The sequence below is a fragment of the Mobula birostris genome, chromosome 5 (assembly GCF_030028105.1).
Source record: "Mobula birostris isolate sMobBir1 chromosome 5, sMobBir1.hap1, whole genome shotgun sequence".
Classification (NCBI taxonomy): Eukaryota; Metazoa; Chordata; class Chondrichthyes; order Myliobatiformes; family Myliobatidae; genus Mobula; species Mobula birostris.
Window position 1 is genome coordinate 170,817,095 of NC_092374.1, and position 18,873 is coordinate 170,835,967.

General features: G+C 43.8%; 1 protein-coding gene across 1 annotated transcript in view; it reads right to left on the bottom strand.

Annotated features, from left to right (window-relative positions):
• Positions 1–18,873, bottom strand: part of nalcn (sodium leak channel, non-selective) — a 195,788-nt gene that overhangs the window by 51,451 nt on the left and 125,464 nt on the right. Inside the window, exons 25-32 of the mRNA XM_072258858.1 lie at positions 16,755–16,886; positions 15,184–15,351; positions 13,003–13,107; positions 7,655–7,761; positions 6,042–6,162; positions 4,060–4,158; positions 2,493–2,586; positions 98–204 (exon numbers count right to left, since the gene is read on the bottom strand). Coding sequence (XP_072114959.1) covers positions 98–204; positions 2,493–2,586; positions 4,060–4,158; positions 6,042–6,162; positions 7,655–7,761; positions 13,003–13,107; positions 15,184–15,351; positions 16,755–16,886 — 933 coding nt within the window. The remainder of the gene's footprint in view (positions 1–97; positions 205–2,492; positions 2,587–4,059; positions 4,159–6,041; positions 6,163–7,654; positions 7,762–13,002; positions 13,108–15,183; positions 15,352–16,754; positions 16,887–18,873) is intronic.

Genomic DNA, 18,873 nt, shown 5'->3' on the forward strand with positions numbered 1-18,873 from the left:
AGTGCACGGATAAGGGAGGAAGGGCCAGCCTTCCTCATCGTGTCAATAATAAACAGAGGAACGATGCCTCACAATTCCACTAACACCAATTTCATACCTTGACGGACAGGAGCACTGACTGAGCGAGGACCATCACAGCAATGCTCCTTTTGAAGAATGGATGCTGCGTTATGTCGTACATTTTAGCTCGGAGCCCACCATTATCTGGAAAACACAATAGTTATATTCTACACTACAGATACAGACCATTCTGTCCCTCTGCTCCATGCCATTGTTCTAGCCCACACTCATTTCCTCCTACCCCACTTTCTTCCATATGTTTAGCAAACTTCCCCTTAAACTCATCCCTGGCCCTCATCCTTACTCCTTCCTGTGAGAATGAGATCCAGTTTTCTGAGTTTCTATCATTGCTGTCTAACATGATGGCATTTGGATTTGATCTTCCTTAGGCTCTTCATGGTCTCTCACCTCCCTACTTCTACAGTTTCCTCAGGGATTGCAGCAATTCTCTAGTTCCATTACTGAGAGAATCCACTATTGGCAGCTTTGCCTTTATTGCCTCTGCTGCCAGCAGCTCTTTCTTTTAAACATTCTTCCTAAAACTTCTGTGTTTGATCAGGCTTTTGGTCACCTGTATGTACACCTCGCGTAGTTGTGTGCTAATCTTTGTTTGATAATACTCCTGCACTGTGGGATATTCAAAGGTTCATTTGAAGGATTCAGAGGACATTGGTGCTATACAAATGCAAGATGTTGTTCCCTCTCTTTTACAGCTCTTGCAGACTCCAGTAGGAGTACCATCTTGTCGCCAGCAAATTTAGTTGAATACAAGAGCGGGGAGGTTATGCTCCAACTTTATAAACGTTCAGCTGGAACTGTGTGTGCAGAGGAGATACAACAGGATATTGCCTAAAATGGAACAGGTAAGTTATGAGGAGAAACTGGTCTCTCTGGAGTTGAGGATGTTTAAGAGGGAACGTGACTGAGGTATCTACAGTAAAATAATGAAGAGTATAGACATGGTAGACTGCAGTAAACTAGAGGACACAGGTTTGGGGAAAGGGGAAGAGATGTAGAGGGGATCTGAATGGGAATCTTTCTCATCGTGCAAAATGGTGCAGAAGATACAGACAGTCTATAGAGAGATATAGAACAGTTAAGTGAGTGGGCAAGGGTCAGGCAGATGGAGTACAATGTTGGCAAATGCGAGGTCATACACTTTGGAAGAAAAAATGAGATTATTATTTAAATGGTAAGAACTTTGCTAGAAGGAATGAATTTAAGAGCAGCGAGGTTATGCTGCAATTGTACCGGTGGACTGTGTGCAGTTCTGGTCTCCTTACTTGAGGAAGGAGATGCTGGCTTTGGAGGTGCAGAGGAGGTTCACCAGGTTGATTCCAGAGATGAGGGGGTTAGACTATGAGGAGAGATTGAATCACCTGGTACTGTGCTCACTGGAATTCAGAAGAATGAAAGGAAATCTTATAGAAATATAAAATTATGAAAGGGATAGATAAGATAGAGGCAGGAAAGTTGTTTCCACTGGTTGGTGAGACTAGAAATAGGGGACATAGCCTCAAGATTCAGGGGAGTAAATTTAGGACGGAGATGAGGAGGAACTGCTTTTCCCAGAGAGCAATGAATCTGTGGAATTCGCTGCTCAATGAAGCAGTGGAGGCTATTTCAGTAAATATATTTAAGACAAGGTTGGATAGTTTTTTGCATAGTAGGGCAATTAAAGGTTATGGGGAAAAGGCAGCTAGGTGGAGATGAGTCCATGGCCAGATCAGCCATGATCTTACTGAATGGCGGAGCAGGCTCAACCGTCGAGATGACCTACTCTTCCTCCTATTTCTTATCAAGAGTGGTGAATACTTGGAAGGGAGACAGCATTTAAGAAGTGTCTAGATGAGAAAAGACCTGGGGGATGGGATTATCACAGAAGGGTGCCTGTTGGTCAGTGTGGATGGTCATATAAAAGGCCTACTTCAATGCTGCATGATTCTGCGCTAAAGAGCTTCACTGAAAATAACAGCAAATTGCATTTATAGAGCACCCTTCTCTATAGAACGCTATACCCTTCTGTAATGCTATCAAGCTGTAAGAATCCATTTCCCTTCAAAGAACACTGCATTATTCCCTTTCTAATGCTCTGAATTGTTCCAAACATGCCCAGTATCTTTCCTGTGCAAGTAGAGGAAGTAGATATGGTTTACATTGGATGCTGTAGATTAGTCTGCACAAATTCACCTCAGCAATCAGGACTGAACAGTCAAAGTCTTTAACAGGTAGGAAAAAAAATATTGGTAAACATTGAAGAAAACGGAAGTTTATTGTTTCCTCAAAGTTGGATTTGGGACTGAAATTAATGGGTCTCCACTTGACAAATCATTGAAGGATATCTAAACTTCCACAGCAAGTTAAAATGAGAGCAGCCCCATGACAGGCTGCAGCAGTGTGATGTGCTGCTCGGTAGGGCAGAATTTGCTTACCAGGTCTAGCAGCCAGGTGAAGGGGCTGAGCGATCTTCAGCCGGCTTTTCAGGTCCTCCCATCGCCTCTGGTCAACCGTCAGTAATGCAGTGCCCTGGAAAACCAGCAGGAAGTCAACTCACCGGTCACTGTGTCAGGGAGGGAGCAACAGGTCACTGGGCCATCAGTTAAACAGGGAAGCTGCTATTTGGGACAACTCTTAAAGAACAAAAATTAATAAAGAAAATAGCCAGGATTCCTTTCATTTAATTGGGACACTATGCCACTTAATTAGGACAGGAGACTGTTGCCGAACAGTTTCTAACTAGCATTAGATGCATGCACTTGGGTGGCCATTATATACTATAATGTGCTTACAGTGAACAGTTCTAAATACTGTCAGTTGCATGTGCTTGTGTTTAAAAAACAGTGATTTTTGTCACTGATAGGTGATGAGAAACAAGCAGTAAGACAATTCAGAACATTTTGCTCACTGTGGTTTCAAGCATTTTGGTTTGGAGATGTCAGAAACAGCCGGGAGCGAGAATGAAATGGTTACACTACTTCAACAAGTTAGGAACTACAAATAATTTGAAGGTATCAACAATCATCTTGAACGTTACAATGAAAATGAAGATCTGGCAGACGCAATCATCAATAGCATTTGTATGAAGACAGTCCATTATCTACACTGGGTGTCTGTGCTTATTTTGTTCATTTACAGTCAATCAAGAGAAATCTTCCATTGATAATTATTAGGAACTAATACACAGTTTTATAATACTGTAGCAATATTAGTAGTGTTCTAATTTTTTCTGTATTTCATTTAAATACATAATTTGTTAATCAGTTAAATGGTAGTTAGTCCTTTTTATACCTTTTATCCCATTTCCATGGAACTATGGCTAATTGCAACAGCCGCTGTATTGGGCCAAAATGAACTGGTTCCAATTGTGTCCCAATTAACTAGAATCCACTGTATATTTCTGCCCCTAACTTTTAATTTTAGTGCAAAAGTCAAATCTTTTTATGTTAAAGTACTTAAGGTAAAAGTAGCAAAATATCTTGTGAAATTAAATAGGGGCAGAATGGCTTGAAATACTGTATATTTTTTTTGTTGTATTACATACAGTAAATGTCATATCAATATTACCAGTGAGTTATGCAAATCGGGGGAATAGAGATCAAACCACTAATGGTCACCAGCTTCAGGAAGCTAGACAGAGTACACACCTCTGTTTGTATCAGTGGTGTTGAGGTGGAGATGGTTGAGAGTTTCAAGTTCCTTGGTGTAAACATCACCAATAATTAATCTTAGTCCAGCCACGTTGACACCATGGCCAAGAAACCATGCCAATGCCTCTACTTCCTCAGAAGGCTAAGGAAATTTCTCATATCCCTGATGACTGATGCCAATCTTTATAGATGCATCATATAAAGCAGCCTATCAGTATACACCATTACCAACAATAATAAACCAATACCAAAAATTGGACAAAAATCTATTCACCATGCATTTGACCCTGGCTTGGAAACAACAAAGGGTGGAGGCAGCCAGCAGCTTCTGTGATGGCAGTGTGGGGCTCACCTTATTTTCATTGAAATTAGCAATGACAACACCAACGAAGAGGGTCAGTCCAATCATGCAGCCAAGAAAGACAAAGACATGGATGTAGATGCCATGAATCTGAAGGAAGAGAATTTGTAGTTACACCAGTGACTCTGATTTTGCATGAGGTTAACAGTTAAGAATTTGGTATCAGATTTATTACCAAATGAAACAGCATCTTCCTCCACCCCAAATGTACACAACCCTCCCCACCATTGATGGCATCTTCAAGAGCCGGTGCTACAGGAAGGTGGTATCCATCTTTAAAGAGCATCACCTTCCTGAACAAGTTCTTTTCTCATTACTACTCTCAGGAAGGAGGCGCAGGAGACTGAATACTCACGCTCAACAGATTCAGGAAAAGCTTCTTTTCTGTCATCAGATTTCTAAATGGTCCCTGAACCCATGAACATATTCCTTTTTTGATTGTATATTTATTTACTTCTGTAATTTATAGTAATTTTATGCCTTTGCATTCTACTGCTCTTGCAAAATAACAAATTCCATGTCATATTAGTGATAATAAACTGACTCTGGTTTTAATGCTGAACCTCTTCTCCATGAGCCATCTGCTCCAGAGGAACCCCATCCATCATGCATTGGAAGTTCCAATGCATTCCCTCTATACATTCACTGGCACATTGAGATGCAAGTGCAATGAATCTTAACTAGTTAAAAATAACTTCTCTAGCCCTGAAAAAAAAGATCTGGAAAATCACTTTTGATGGTACTTTCCACGTGCTGTCAGAGCTGAAGGTGGAAAGCAACTTCAGTTATTATGTTTGCTCTCTCTTAATTCCTTTACCTCACTTTATTTCGATTTCACTAAAAGACTATGTTAAATCCAATATTTTAACTTTACCCATCCTCACCATCCAAGGCCATGCCATCTTCTCATTTAGCAGGAGTTACAGAAGCCTGAAGTCCTATACCAACAGATTTAAGGTCAGCTACATCTCTTCAATCATTCGATTCTTGAACCAACTGGCATTACCCTAATCACTGCAGTTGATCAACATTATAACCACTTTGAACTAACGTGACTTTTTAGTTATAATAGTTATTTCTTGTAAAAAAAAAACTATATAAATTGTTTAATTTACATTATTCTTGTGAAAGCTGCTTATCTGAGGCAATGTGCCTGTGATGCAGCTGTATGCTTTTCATTGCACCTGTACATACAGATACTTTAGCATATGACAATAAACTTGTCTTTGGGAAGAAGCAAATCTTTGGCAATCGGCAATAGATGTTTGTTGAACAGAGTGCCAAGAAGTAAGTGCACATGGAGAGAAACGTTCCTGTGAGCGGTTTGTGCAAGTGACGAAAACAAACACATTTTTGCCCCTAACTTTTAATCTTAGTGCAAAAGTAAAATCTTTTACAAATGCTGAAAGAGTAGTAACAAACCTTGTGGAACTTCTTAGGGGCAGTTACAATATTGTTTTTATTTTGTTCTATAAATGTCAGTGATTTGCACAAAGCATGAGAATAGAGATCAAATTGTGACATAAATAGGACAAAGTTACTGGTTTATTATCACATATTTTATTCTAGTTTGTAAGCAAGTCAGGAAGATGAAGACAAGCACCATCTGTATAGACACAACAGACTGCAGATGCTGGAATCTGGAGCAACTCAGCAGGTTGAGCACCATCTGTGGAAGAAAATGGACAGCTGAAGTTTTAGGTAGAGATTCTTCATACGGACTATTGAAACACTGACTGTCCATCTCCCTCCATGGAAGCTGCCTGTCCTGCTGAGTTCTTCCAATGATTTGGTTTTCCATTTTGTGTACATATGTCTATACGGTCTCCAGATGGCAGCATGGACTATGAGAAGGTCATGGGAAATTCTAAGCAGGATTAAGTGTGAGTGATGTTCTTTCATGGTTGATTGATAAAACCAGACCAATACTAACACATTTACGTCAAACTCTGTTAGAAATCAATGTTCCTTACTGGGCCCACTCGATGGATGATGACGTCTCGGACTTCTACCCAACCTTTCAATGACAGCACTTCAAACAAGGCCAATAACGCACTTCCCACATTGTCAAAGTTGAAGTTCCGAGGGTTGGCCCTGGAATGAAGAAAAATACCCTTTCTGTAAGTCCCATTGGATCAGAAACAGATCGCCTGGTTCTCCGGTAACTACTTGCATCCACTTCATGAACTGGACCTGGTTTGGGGATGGAAACAGGTTCCAGCAGCGCTCTCCAACCAAATGCTAAGGCAGGTGACTGGGATCCCAGCCATGGAGGTGGAACTGAATGGGGGTGGTGACAGAAGGAGGGGTTGGGTGGGGAGATTTAGGGAAGGAATTCCAGAGCACAACACCACAGTAGTGAAGTGTCTTAACTCAAGATAATGAGAAGGTCCAAACTGGAGGAGTGGAGAGATTTCGGAGGGTGAAATAAGTTTATAGAGTATGGATAATCTCCTGAACTCATAATCTACCTTGTCATGGCTCTGCACCTTATTGTCTACCTGCAATACACTTTATTTGTGACTGTAGAACCATATTCTGCATTCCGTTATTGCTTTTCCCTTTATACTATCTCAAAGAACTTATATTTTGAAATTATTTGAATGAATGTCATTCAAAACAAAGTTTCCCACTGTATCTAGGTACACTTAACAATAATAAACTATTTACCAGTTCCTGCAATGGGATGGGTGTGTGTGTGTGGTTGGGGCTCTTTCCCTGTAGAAAAGTCGTGGTCAAGACAGGACACCTGACATTGGGGTCAGTAACAGACAGGGGCTGATAAGAAAGATGTCGAGAGTGAGACCAAAACAGTCTTATTTTTACAGCCCTTGGTTATTAAATTCAACACAAAATTAGGAAAAAAAAAATTCCACTGAGACTGGGGAGCTCACCCTGCGGGGTGGGGTGGGTGGAGGTGAAGAGCAGAGATGAGTTTCAGACTTGTGGTGATCTGAGTCTCATTAGGTTAGACTGGTTTAGTTCCTGAAGGATGTCAGTGGACCAGATACTTACAAAAAACCAAACATATACATGTTTCTCTGGGCTACCCCTGCGCTCCCCACAAAACAAGCCTAGGACAGCCTCTTCCAGAACTCTGAGAGAGGCACTTGTCCTCACCTTTGAACTGGGGTGGGGTTTCCATGCAAGCCGAGTATGGAGAACAAATTTAAGGGTTTTCTTAGGTAAGTTTCCAATGAGAGTAAGTCCATTGACTGCAAGAAGATGGGGTCATTCTCCGTGGAGTGATAAGGGTTAAGGGGAGACTTAATGGAGATGTTCAAAATCTGTAAGGGTTCTATGGAGTGAGTAAGTAGGACCAGGGGATGGAAGATGGGTGCCTACAGGACACAGTATGAAGGAGATCAGCAGAATATATCGCAGTTCCTGCACCCTCTCTGGGCGTAGACCCTGGTTCTCCCCCCCCCCCCATATACACACACACACATGTGGAAGCATCTTCATTAGATGAACTGAGGGCAACTACCCCACCTTCTCAGGGCAATTAGGGATGGGCATTATGTGGGCCTCACCACCGATGCCGAGATACCCAGCAGTAAATAGAATAAATGACCCCTTGTCTCACCAGACACGTGGAACCCAGAAGCCTGGCTTCTTCTCCCCATCTTTCAGCTTCAGATTGAGATTCTTTGACACACTGACATTGATCCGGAACATTCCGTGGCACTGCTCCTGAAACCCAGCACATGAGCACATACCATCAGCAAGTAAACTCCCCATGTGACTCTCCTGTTCATTCGTCCCTCCCCATTGATCTCCCTCTTGGCATTTATCCTTGCAAGCGGAACAAGTGCTACACCTGCCCCTACACCACCTCCCTCACCACCATTCAGGGCCCCAAACAGTCCTTTCAGATGAGGCAACACTTCACCTGTGAGTTTGTTGGGGTCATATACTGCGTCCGGTGCTTCCGGGGGCCTCCTGTATTTCAGAGGGACCTGACATATACTGGGAGAAGGTTCCACCGAGCAACTACACTCCGTCCGCCAGAAGACGCAGGATCTCCCAGTAGCCACCCATTTTAACTCCACTCCCCATTCCCATATGTTAATCCATAGCCTCCTCTACTGTCGCGCTGAAGCCACAGTCAGAATGGAGGAACAACAATGTCTGGGTAGCTTCCAACCTGATGGCACGAACATCAATTTCTCAAACTTCTGGTAATGTCCCTCACTCCTTCACCATTCCCCATTCCCCATCCCCTTTTCCCTCTATTACCTTATCTCCTTACCTGCCCACCACTTCCCTCTGGTGCTCCTCCCCCCTTTTCTTTCTTCCATAGCCTTGTCTTCTCCTATTAGATTCGCCCCTCTCCAGTACTCTCTCCTTCACCAACTTTCCAGCTCTTTACTTCATCCCTCCCCTCCCGGTTTCACCAATCACCTTGTGTTTCTCTCACCCCTCTCCCCATCTTTTAAATCTACTCCTCATCTTTCTTCCCCCAGTCCTACCGAAGGGTCTCGGCCTGAAACGTCGACTGTACTTTTATCTATAGATGCTGCCTGGCCTGCTGAGTTCCTCCAGTACTTTGTATGTGTTACTTGGATTTCCAACATCTGCAGATTTTCTCTTGTTAGCAAATAAGCCTCCCCCTCCCACTTTCTCCAAATACAGCCTCAGAGACCAACTTGGATAAAGAGCATCCTCAGCTCACCATTTACTGCAAGATCATGCTTGCAAACGCACAAAATGTTGCACTTTTGTTCCAGTTTAATAACATCTACAGTGGGACAACCAAAACTGTACACAATATTCCCAATGTATACTCATCAACAAATGCAAAATAACATCCCAACACCTATACTCAACGCCCTTACTGATGAAGGCCAATATGCCGAAAGCCTTCTTCACAACCTATCTACCTGTAACACCACTTCCATGGAATCATTCTTAAGTTCTTCTATTCTACAACATTCCCTAGGGCCCTATCATTCACTGTGACAGTCTTACCCTGGTCTGACTTCCCAAAATGCAAACATCTCAAACTTCTTTGGATTAACCTCCATCTCCCATTCCTAGGCCCACTTGCCAAGCTGATCAAGATTTTGCTGTAATTCTTGGTAACTCCATTCACTGCTGACAATACCACCTATTTTGGTGTCACTTGCAAACCTATTAACCATGAGTCCTGACGAAGGGTTCTGGCCCGAAACGTTGACTGATTGTTTCCACGGATGCTGCCCGACCTGCTGAGCTCCTCCAGTGTGTTGTGAGTGTTGCTATTAACCATGTACATTCTCACCCGGTGATCGGCTGAGGTCTCCATCAATAGAGTATCACTCACTAGGTACCCAATGTAAAAAGTGGATGGTGTAGAATCTCAGTGTCCATGTTCATGGAGAAAATGAGCAAATTATAATTCCTGTCATCAATAATATTCACAGCATGAAGCATACATCAATTAACAGCAGCCGATTAAGAACATAAGCAGGAGCAGGAGTAGGCCATCTGGCCAGTCAAGCCTGTTCCACCATTCAATAAGATCATGGTTGATCTGACCGTGAACTCAGCTCCACCTACCTGCCTTTTCCCCATAACCTTAACTTGTCTACTGTCCAAAAATTTATCTGTGCCTTAACTATATTTAACGAGGTAGCTTTTACTGCTTCCGTGGCCAGGGAATTTCACAAATTCACTACTCTGAAAAAACAGCTCCTTCCCATCTCTGCTCTAAATCTACTGCCCTGAATCTTGAGGCTATGTCCCCAAGTTCTATTCCCTCTTACCAAAGGAAAGAACTTTTGCTGTTTCCTCTGGTAATCCCTTTGATTGCCTTGACTATCCCTTTCATAATTTTATGTATTTCTATAAGATCCCCTCTCAATTCTTCTGATTTCTATATTCCCAAGTGACTCCAGCAGTTCTAATGAAATGTTAGCTCATATAGTAAGTGGGAAGATAGAAGAAAAGACTTGGATGGTAATTTATTATTTTTAAATAATGAAAAAATGCCAGCCAGCTCTTGCTCTGTGGGAGGTGTCCCTGGGGAAAATTGCAACATTTATTTCCAACAAAGGAGAACATAATGATGAAAATATTTGGCAATAACCAGGTGTAGAATTATCTGGACTGGCCTATTATCAAAGTAGTTCCTCTCATTGTGACTCAGTGACAGATGGACTGGGTGGGAAAACCTTCACTCCCTCTGGTAACTTGTTAATGAAAGGGGATGTTGTTTGGGATCCTCAATGAACAACAATATAGGAGTTCATAAGATTATAAGAGGCACACATAAAGTAATTATCCAAATCCAAAGGCTGAAAAGTCGCATACTAGACAGCAACTATTTAAGGTGAGGGGGGCAGGTACAAAGGAGATGTATGGATCAGTTTTTTTAAAAACATAGTGAATGGTGCGTCACACATCAAAGTTGCTGGTGAACACAGCAGGCCAAAGCAGCATCTCTAGGAAGAGGTGCAGTCAACGTTTCGGGCCGAGACCCTTCGTCAGGACTTCCAGCGTCTGCAGAATTCCTCGTGTTTACGTGAGAATGGTGCGTACCTGAAATGCGCTATAGGAATGGTGTGGAAGCAGACACAATGGTGGTATTTTAGAGGCTTTTAGATATGCATCATGTGCAGGTAGAAAGGATTAGTTTAATTCGGCATTGTGTTTGGCACAGACATGGTGGACTGGAGAGCCTGTTTCTATGCTGTTCTGTTTGAGGTCCTAATGTTTTCAGCTTTTATTTTAATGGAGTTCACAAGCCGCTGGTTGCCCAGAACATGGTAGTGTAGTGGTTAATGCAATGATATTACAGCTCAGAATGCCAGAGTTTGGAGTTCAATCCCCCGTCCTCCGTAAGGAGTCTGTACATCCTCTCCATGGAATGTCAGGGTTTTCTCCAGATCCTCCGGTTTCCTCCCACAGTCCAAAGATGTATTGGGTAGGTTAATTTAGACATTGTAGATTGTCCTGTATTAGGTTAGGATTAAGTCGGGTTTGTTGCAGATTGCTGGGTGGTACGGCTTGAAAGGCTGGAAGGGCCAATTTTGCGCTATCTCTAAAAAAAACAAACAAGTAAAAACCGAGACACAAGGAAATCTGCAGACGCTGGAAATTCAAGCAACACACACAAAAATTGCTGGTGAACGCAGCAGGTCAGGCAGCATCTATAGGAAGAGGTACAGTCGACGTATCGGGCCAAGACCCTTCGTCAGGACTAACTGAAAGAAGAGGTAGTAAGAGATTTGAAAGTGGGAGGGGGAGGGGGAGATCCAAAATGATGGGAGAAGACAGGAGGGGGAGGGATGGAGCCAAGAGCTGGAAAGTTGATTGGCAAAAGGGATAGGAGGTTGGAGAAGGGAGAGGATCATGGGACTGGAGGCCTAGGGAGCAAGAAAGGGGGAGGGGAGACCAGAGGATGGGCAAGGAGTTATAGTGAGAGGGACAGAGGGAGAAAAAAAGAGAGAGGAAAAAAAGGGGGAAAATTATAATAATAAATAAATAAGGGATGGGGTACGAGGGGGAGGAGGGGCATTAACAGAAGTTAGAGAAGTCAATGTTCACGCCATCAGGTTGGAAGCTACCCAGACGGAATATAAGGTGTTGTTCCTCCAACCTGAGTGTGGCCTCATCTTGACAGTAGAGGCGGCCGTGGATAGACACATCACAATGGGAATGGGTCATGGAATTAAAACGTGTGGCCACTAGGAGATCCTGCTTTCTCTGGCGGACAGAGTGTAGGTTTTCAGTGAAACGGTCTCCCAGTCTGCGTCGGGTCTCACCAATATATAGAAGGCCTCACCGGGAGCACTGGATGCAGTATATCACCCCAGCCGACTCAAAGGTGAAGTGCCACCTCATCTGAAAAACTGAGATCTTGATGGACCACAGTTAGGACAACCTGACACTCAAAAATGCCCAAGCCAAGCTCTTCACTGAAAAGAAAGATCAACAACTTTGCATTGTATGCAGACATTCCTGGGAAACAAATAATGATTCAAGCAATGATTAATCTGCTGGAGGAACTCAGCTTGTTAAGCAGTATCTGTGGGTCAGAGGGATGGCTGATGTTTTTTGTCAAGACTCTGCCTCAGGACTGAGAGAGTAGAGGGGGTTGACCATTATAAAGAGATGAGAGGGAGGGCTGAGGCAGATGCTGGTATGACCATTGAATTTTACTTCTTCTGTAGGTGATGGGTGGGCAGATGGAACTAGATGAGTGAGGGACAGGAAAGAGGAAACATCGGAGAAGAAACCTAAGTGGAGAGGTATGTGGGAGATGGGCAGGCCCAACCGGGGGAAGAGTATGATGAGTCTGGGAAACGAGGGAGAGAGATATTGAAGGTGAACAAAGGTGAACTAGTGAGGGTTGAACAAGAACACAGACGCCATAAGATTCTAGAACATAGAATAGTACAGCACAGTACAGGCCCTTCGGCCCACAATGTTGTGCCGACCCTCAAACCCTGCCTCCCATATAAGCCCCCACCTTAAATTCCTCCATATACCTGTCTAGTAGTCTCTTAAACTTCACCAGTGTATCTGCCTCCACCACTGACTCAGGCAGTGCATTCCACACACCAACCACTCTCTGAGTAAAAAACCTTCCTCTAATAACCCCCTTGAACTTCCCACCCCTTACCTTAAAGCCATGTCCTCTTGTATTGAGCAGTGGTGCCCTGGGGAAGAGGCGCTGGCTATCCACTCTATCTATTCCTCTTATTATCTTGTATTCTGCTGGAAATCTGAGGGAAATATAGCCCTTATGAAGGATCTCAGCCCAAAATGTCAACTGTTCACTTCCTCCATAAGATGTTACCTGATCTGCTGAGGTCCTCCAGCAGTTTATGTGCATTGCTTATGTGCATAGGGGGAATTAGAAAAGTCAATGGTCATACCTTAACAAATTTAAGAATGACAAAGGAAGATGGAGCTCTGTCTTGTATTTTCTGAAGTTAAGTTGCTTACCCGCTTGGTGATGTGAGGATCATTGCACTTGGCAAGTTTCCCAGCAAAAAGCTGAACCCCAAAACTTGCGAAGACCAGCATGAGGGTTAACAGCAGAATCGAAACCTGACAGAAGAGACAACAGACAATGATTTCACTTAAGGCAGGCTGGAGATCAGGAGCGAACACACACACCATGTAGGATCTGGATTACATTGGAAAGAGAAATATGAAGAACAGTGGGGAAATGGTGGGGGAGATGGCCAAAGAGCCAACACGTTCTCCTTGTGACCTATTGGTTCCCCTGTGTGTTCCTGCTTCCTCCCACATCTCAAAGGCGTGTGGGGTTGGTGGTTGTAAACTACCATATGAGAAGATGGGGTGGCAGGGGAACCGGCAAGTTAATGGGCATGTGAGAGAGAACAGGTTGCCAGGAGGTTAGTTGGGGAATGAGACTGATGGGGTTGTTCCAAAAACTAGCATGGACTCTTTAGGCCACTTTTATATTGTCAGGAAGCATGAGGCCGGAGACTCTACGGAGTTAGACAGGGTGGTGCTGCCTGTATCAACTTGACTGGTAGAAAGTGAGGCAACCTCACCCTTCGCTCAGCTCATGAGTGCTTTGTTGCTGGGGTCAGTATTGACTTCAGAGCAGGAGTAGGGGAAAGGTCGTCTAATGTCTCACCTCCAGCTGGTTCATTGCATGAGCCAAGAGGTCTCAGATGAGCTGACCTATGTCGAGGAAATTGCCAGCTCTTCATGGTAGACCCAGCCAGAGGTTCTGGACCTAACTTGGGCCCAGCACAGATGCAGCCAGGAAAAAAGTGCACTGGAGCCTCTGCTTTATACTCATATGCCTTATACTTTATACTCGTTGGAATTTAGAAGATTGAGGGGGGATCTGATTGAAAAGTATAAAATCCTAAAGGGATTGGACAGGCTAGATGCAGGAAGATTGTTCCCGATGTTGGGGAAGTCCAGAACGAGGGGACACAGTTTGAGGATAAAGGGGAAGCCTTTTAGGACCGAGATTAGGAAAAACTTCTTCACACAGAGAGTGGTGAATCTGTGGAATTCTCTGCCACAGGAAACAGTTGAGGCCAGTTCACTGGCTATATTTAAGAGGGAGTTAGATATGGCCCTTGTGGCTAAAGGGATCAGGGGGTATGGAGGGAAGGCTGGTACAGGGTTCTGTTGGATGATCAGTCATGATCATACTGAATGGCGGTGCAGGCTCGAAGGGCCGAATGGCCTACTCCTGCACCTATTTTCTATGTTTCTATGTTGCTTAGAAGCTTAAGGAGATTCGGCAAGTCATCAAAAACTCTGACAAACTTCTCCCAATATATACTGGAAAGCATTCTAACTAGTTGTGTCACATTTTGGTACGGAAACTCCAAAGCACAGGAACACAAAAGACTGCAGAGTGGTGGATTCGGCTCGTTCCATCACGGATACATCACTCCCAACCATCGAGGACATCTTCAAGAGGCAATGTCTCAGGCAGGTGACATCCATCATCAGGAACTCCCCACCATCCAGGCCACGCCTTCCCTTCCGTGCTGCCATCAGGCAGAAGGTCCAGAAGCCTGAAGACTTGCACCTCAAGTTTCAACCAAAGCTTCCTGCCCAGAGACTTGACTTTCACTGAGTATCAGTACGTTTAATTTTGTTTGTTGTATCATGTACGTTGTGCATAATTGATGTTAATTAGTGTTTCTCACGTTTGTAATGCAATGTGCTATTGCTATAAAAAGCATTTTCATGGCATTTATACCCTGGGTACATTTGCCTGTGACAATGAATTTTAATATTTGCTGTGGTTTACATGGAAGATGCAGAAGTATATAAAGGAGAGACTTAGGCTGGGCAAACAGAAGTAATACAATCCCCTGCACTGTAGCTCAGTAACTTGGTGGCAGAGAGTTTTTGATCAGTGGAGGGATCAGAGGATGTTTGAGAAGATATTTCCCTCAGTTAGCCCGAGGGGCAGAAGGCAGTAGCAGAAATTCCCTACCCAAATGAAAAACAGCAGAAGGATCAGAATCTGCAAGAATATGGATGAACGGCTGGAAGTGGGGTTAAATGAATGTTCATTCCCAGAACAGACTCGAGGGGTTGAATGGCAAGCCCCCACCCACCCACTATCCTTTATACTGTTACTTCCAAGGATTCAAAGCCTTCACATCTGTGGCTACTCACCAGAAATATTTCTTTGAAACCGCTAAACAGCTCTCGCAAAACCTTCCTCATCTGAGGAACCAGCTTGAATATCCGCAGAGGTCTCAGGCACCTCAGCATCATCAGCAGTTGGGCTCCTGACTGGGCAGGGACAGTGTGCGGCATCCAGCACAGGAAGATCAGGCTTTGCTGACGGACAGAGCAGGAGAGGCAAAGTCAGCCGGTTAGGATATAGACAGGACCCAAGTCCAGAGGTGCTGAGCACCAGTACTGGGCCAGGTTCTGTTCTGCGGTCAGTGTAGCACACCCCACTTCTCAGACTGAACCCCAGTGGAATCCTCAATATTAACACAGACCACATCCTCTGTTATGAAGTGCACAGGAGACACCACAGCCACTGGGCAGAAACAGACCATAAGACCCCTCTTCTCCATGCTGGTGTTTTTGCTCCACACCTAATACCTCCTCCCCAGCCCTCTATTTATCCCACATCTTTTTAAACCTACCTTTGCATGGCACCTCAAATCCTCCCCATGGGAGTAAGATTTCCCCATTCTCATTGCTTCTTCGGTATAGGAGGATTCAGAGATTTGTTGACTCAGCCAACTCCATCACATACATAACCACCCACACCATCAAGGAGATTTTCACAAGGCAGTGCTTCAAGAAGGTTGCATCCATCGCTAAGGACTGTCACTATCGCAAGACATGCCCTCCTCTCATTACTACCATTAGAAAGGTACAGGAGCCTTAAAACCACACTAAACCTTTTAGGCAACTTACACAAAATGCTGATGGAACGCAGCAGGCCAGGCAGCATCTATAAGAAGTAGTACAGTTGATGTCTCAGCCCAGAACGTCGACTGTACTTCTTCCTATAGATGCTGCCTGGCCTGCTGCGTTCCACCAGCATTTTGTGTGTGTTGCTTGAATTTTCAGCACCTGCAGATTTCCTTGTGTTTGTGTTTCTAAACCTTTTAAATAACAGCTTCTTTCCCCTCTGTTATTTCTGAATGGCCCATGAACTTATAAACACTATCTCACTAGTTCTCTTTTGCACTATTTAGTTATCCAATTTTTTTATTGTAACATGGTAATTTTTATGTCTTGCACTATACTGCTGCAACAAAAATGACAAATTTCATGACATATGTCAGCGATGATAAACTTGAACGTTCTTGTGAACTTCAAATCGGAATTATTAACTGGCTCTTCTATTGATGGCTCCACGTTTGGGCTCTTCCATGTGGAAACCCCAAATGAACGGAACTCTTTTGTAATCCTTAAGGCTTCAGTCAGGTAATGCCATAGTCATTTCTCTGGGCAAAGAAACATGGATGGGTTCTGACTTTTGGTAGCTATAACTTCTCAGTCCTTGTATCATCTTATGAAGCTTTTGTTTCTCTTTTGCCAGCTGCCCCATATCGTTACACACCTACCAGAATTGTAGACAGCTCACTGACTCTGTATCTATATGAGATATGTCCTTTACTTCTCTGCCCAGTGTGATTGTGGGTTGATGTTTTCCAGGCTGATAACTGTGCTGGGAAGTCAGATTTAAGAATCAATATATATGCAAACTGAGTTCTTACAAGGTAAATAAAGATGTCCATCACTCCGCCAAAATCCCTGATGACAGCCGTGGGCGTGAAGAATAAACCATCAGCCAGGATTCTGAGGTTCAGCTCGATGCTCATGAATATCACAAACACGAACTCTGCAATCTAAAGACACAAAGGCATCAGTGTATGGACCAAAGTGAGCAAAAATCAAAAATGTCTCAAACAACTTCCATCAGTAAACTAGAGGGTGTAGGTTTAAGAGCGACACACAAAACGCTGGAGGAACTCAGCGGGCCAGGCAGCACCTGAGCAGGGAAATGGACAGACGATGTTTTCAATGAAAACCCCTCAACTGGAGAGCAGTGTATTGTGTGTTGCTGCAGAGTCCAGCACCTACAGTCCATTGTGTTGCAGGTTTAAGGGAGTCAGCTAAGTATGCAGGAGCTGACTGGGCGAGGAGCTTTACGTAAGAACACGCAACAATCTAGAACCCGTAACCTGAACGGGTGGTGGAAGCATATTTAACCGGAACTTCAGAATGGGAGCTTGGTAAATACTGCAAAGAAGCTCACAGAAATATGGGGGGGTGGTGTAGTGTAAGGGAACTAATAGGAAAGTTTTAAAAAGAATGCTATGGAGTCATAATCTACATGGGGATTTTTTTGTTGAAACATCTTGCACTATTTATTGTAACTCATAGTAATTTTTGTGTCCTCCATGTACTGCTGCCACAAAACACACACAAAATGCTAGAGGAACTCAGCATCTATGGAGAATAAACAGCTGACATTTCGGGCTGTGACCCTTCATCAGGACGTGTACAAGTAGTAATAAACCTGATTCTCTAAAGCCAGAGCAAATATGAAAATATGTGATGTGTTAATAATATGTAGTAGCTCCGAGGGAAATATGTAATGGTGTTACAATGGTATTGCTATATTATTGTCATGTGTACTGATACACAGTGAAATCCCATCCAGAGAGGTCATTCCATACTTAAGTACAAAGAGGTAGTAAAAAGAAAACAGAAGGTAGAATATAGTGTAATATACACAAAATGTTGGAGGAACTCAGGTCAGGCAGTATTTATTGAAATTAATAAACAGTCAAGATTTCAGGCCGAGACTCTTTTCGGGACTGGAAAGGATGCCAGAATGAGGACATGGGAGGAGGGGTAGGTGGACAAGCTAGAATGTGATAGGTGAAGTCAGGTAGGTGGGAGGGGGAATGAAGTAAGAAGCTGGGAGCTAATACGTGGAAAAGGCAAAGAAGAAGGAATCTGATAGGAGGGGAGAGTGGACTATGAGAGAAAGGGAACGAGGAGGCGCACAGGGGGAGGCGATAGGCAGTTGAGAGGAGAGGAGGTATGAGGGGAGACAGAGTGGGAATGGAAGATGAGATAAGTGTGGGGGGGGGGGGGGTGGAAATTACCAGGAGAACTAGACAGTCATGTCATCAGGTTGGAGGCTACCGATGGAATATGAGGTGTGGCCCATCCAAACTGAGAGAGTGGCTCCATCCACTAAAAGCAGAATTTCCTGGGGGGCCAACCATTTTAATTCCTATCCCCCTTCCAGTTCTGACGTTGGTTCAAAGCCTCCTCTTCTGCCACAATGAGGCCACTCTGAGGCTGGAGGAGCAACACTGCATATTCTGTCTAGGTAGCCTCCAACCTGATGCTATGAACATGGATTTCTCTAACTTCCCATAATTTTCCCCCTCCTCCCTTCCCTGTTTATCAATTCCTTACTCTGGCCTCTTCCCTCTTCTCCTCACCTGCCTATCACCTCCCCCGGTACCCTTTCTCCTATGATCTACTGTTCTCTCTTAGCAGATGAATGTTTCTCCAGCCCTTTGCCTTTTCCACCTATCACCTCCAGCTTCTTATTTCAACCACCCTTCCCCGCTCACCTGGCTTTACCTATCACCTTCTAGCTTGTCTTTCCTTCCTTCACCATCTTCTTATATTCTGGTATTGTTCCCTTTCCTTTTCAGTCTTGATGAAGGGTCTTGGCCTGAAAGTTGAATGTTTATTCACTTCCATAGATGCTGCCTGACCTGCTGAGCTCCTCTAGCATTTTGTGTGTATTGCTCTGGATTTCCAGCATCTGCAGAATCTCTTATGTGTAGAACATAGTGTTACACTTAA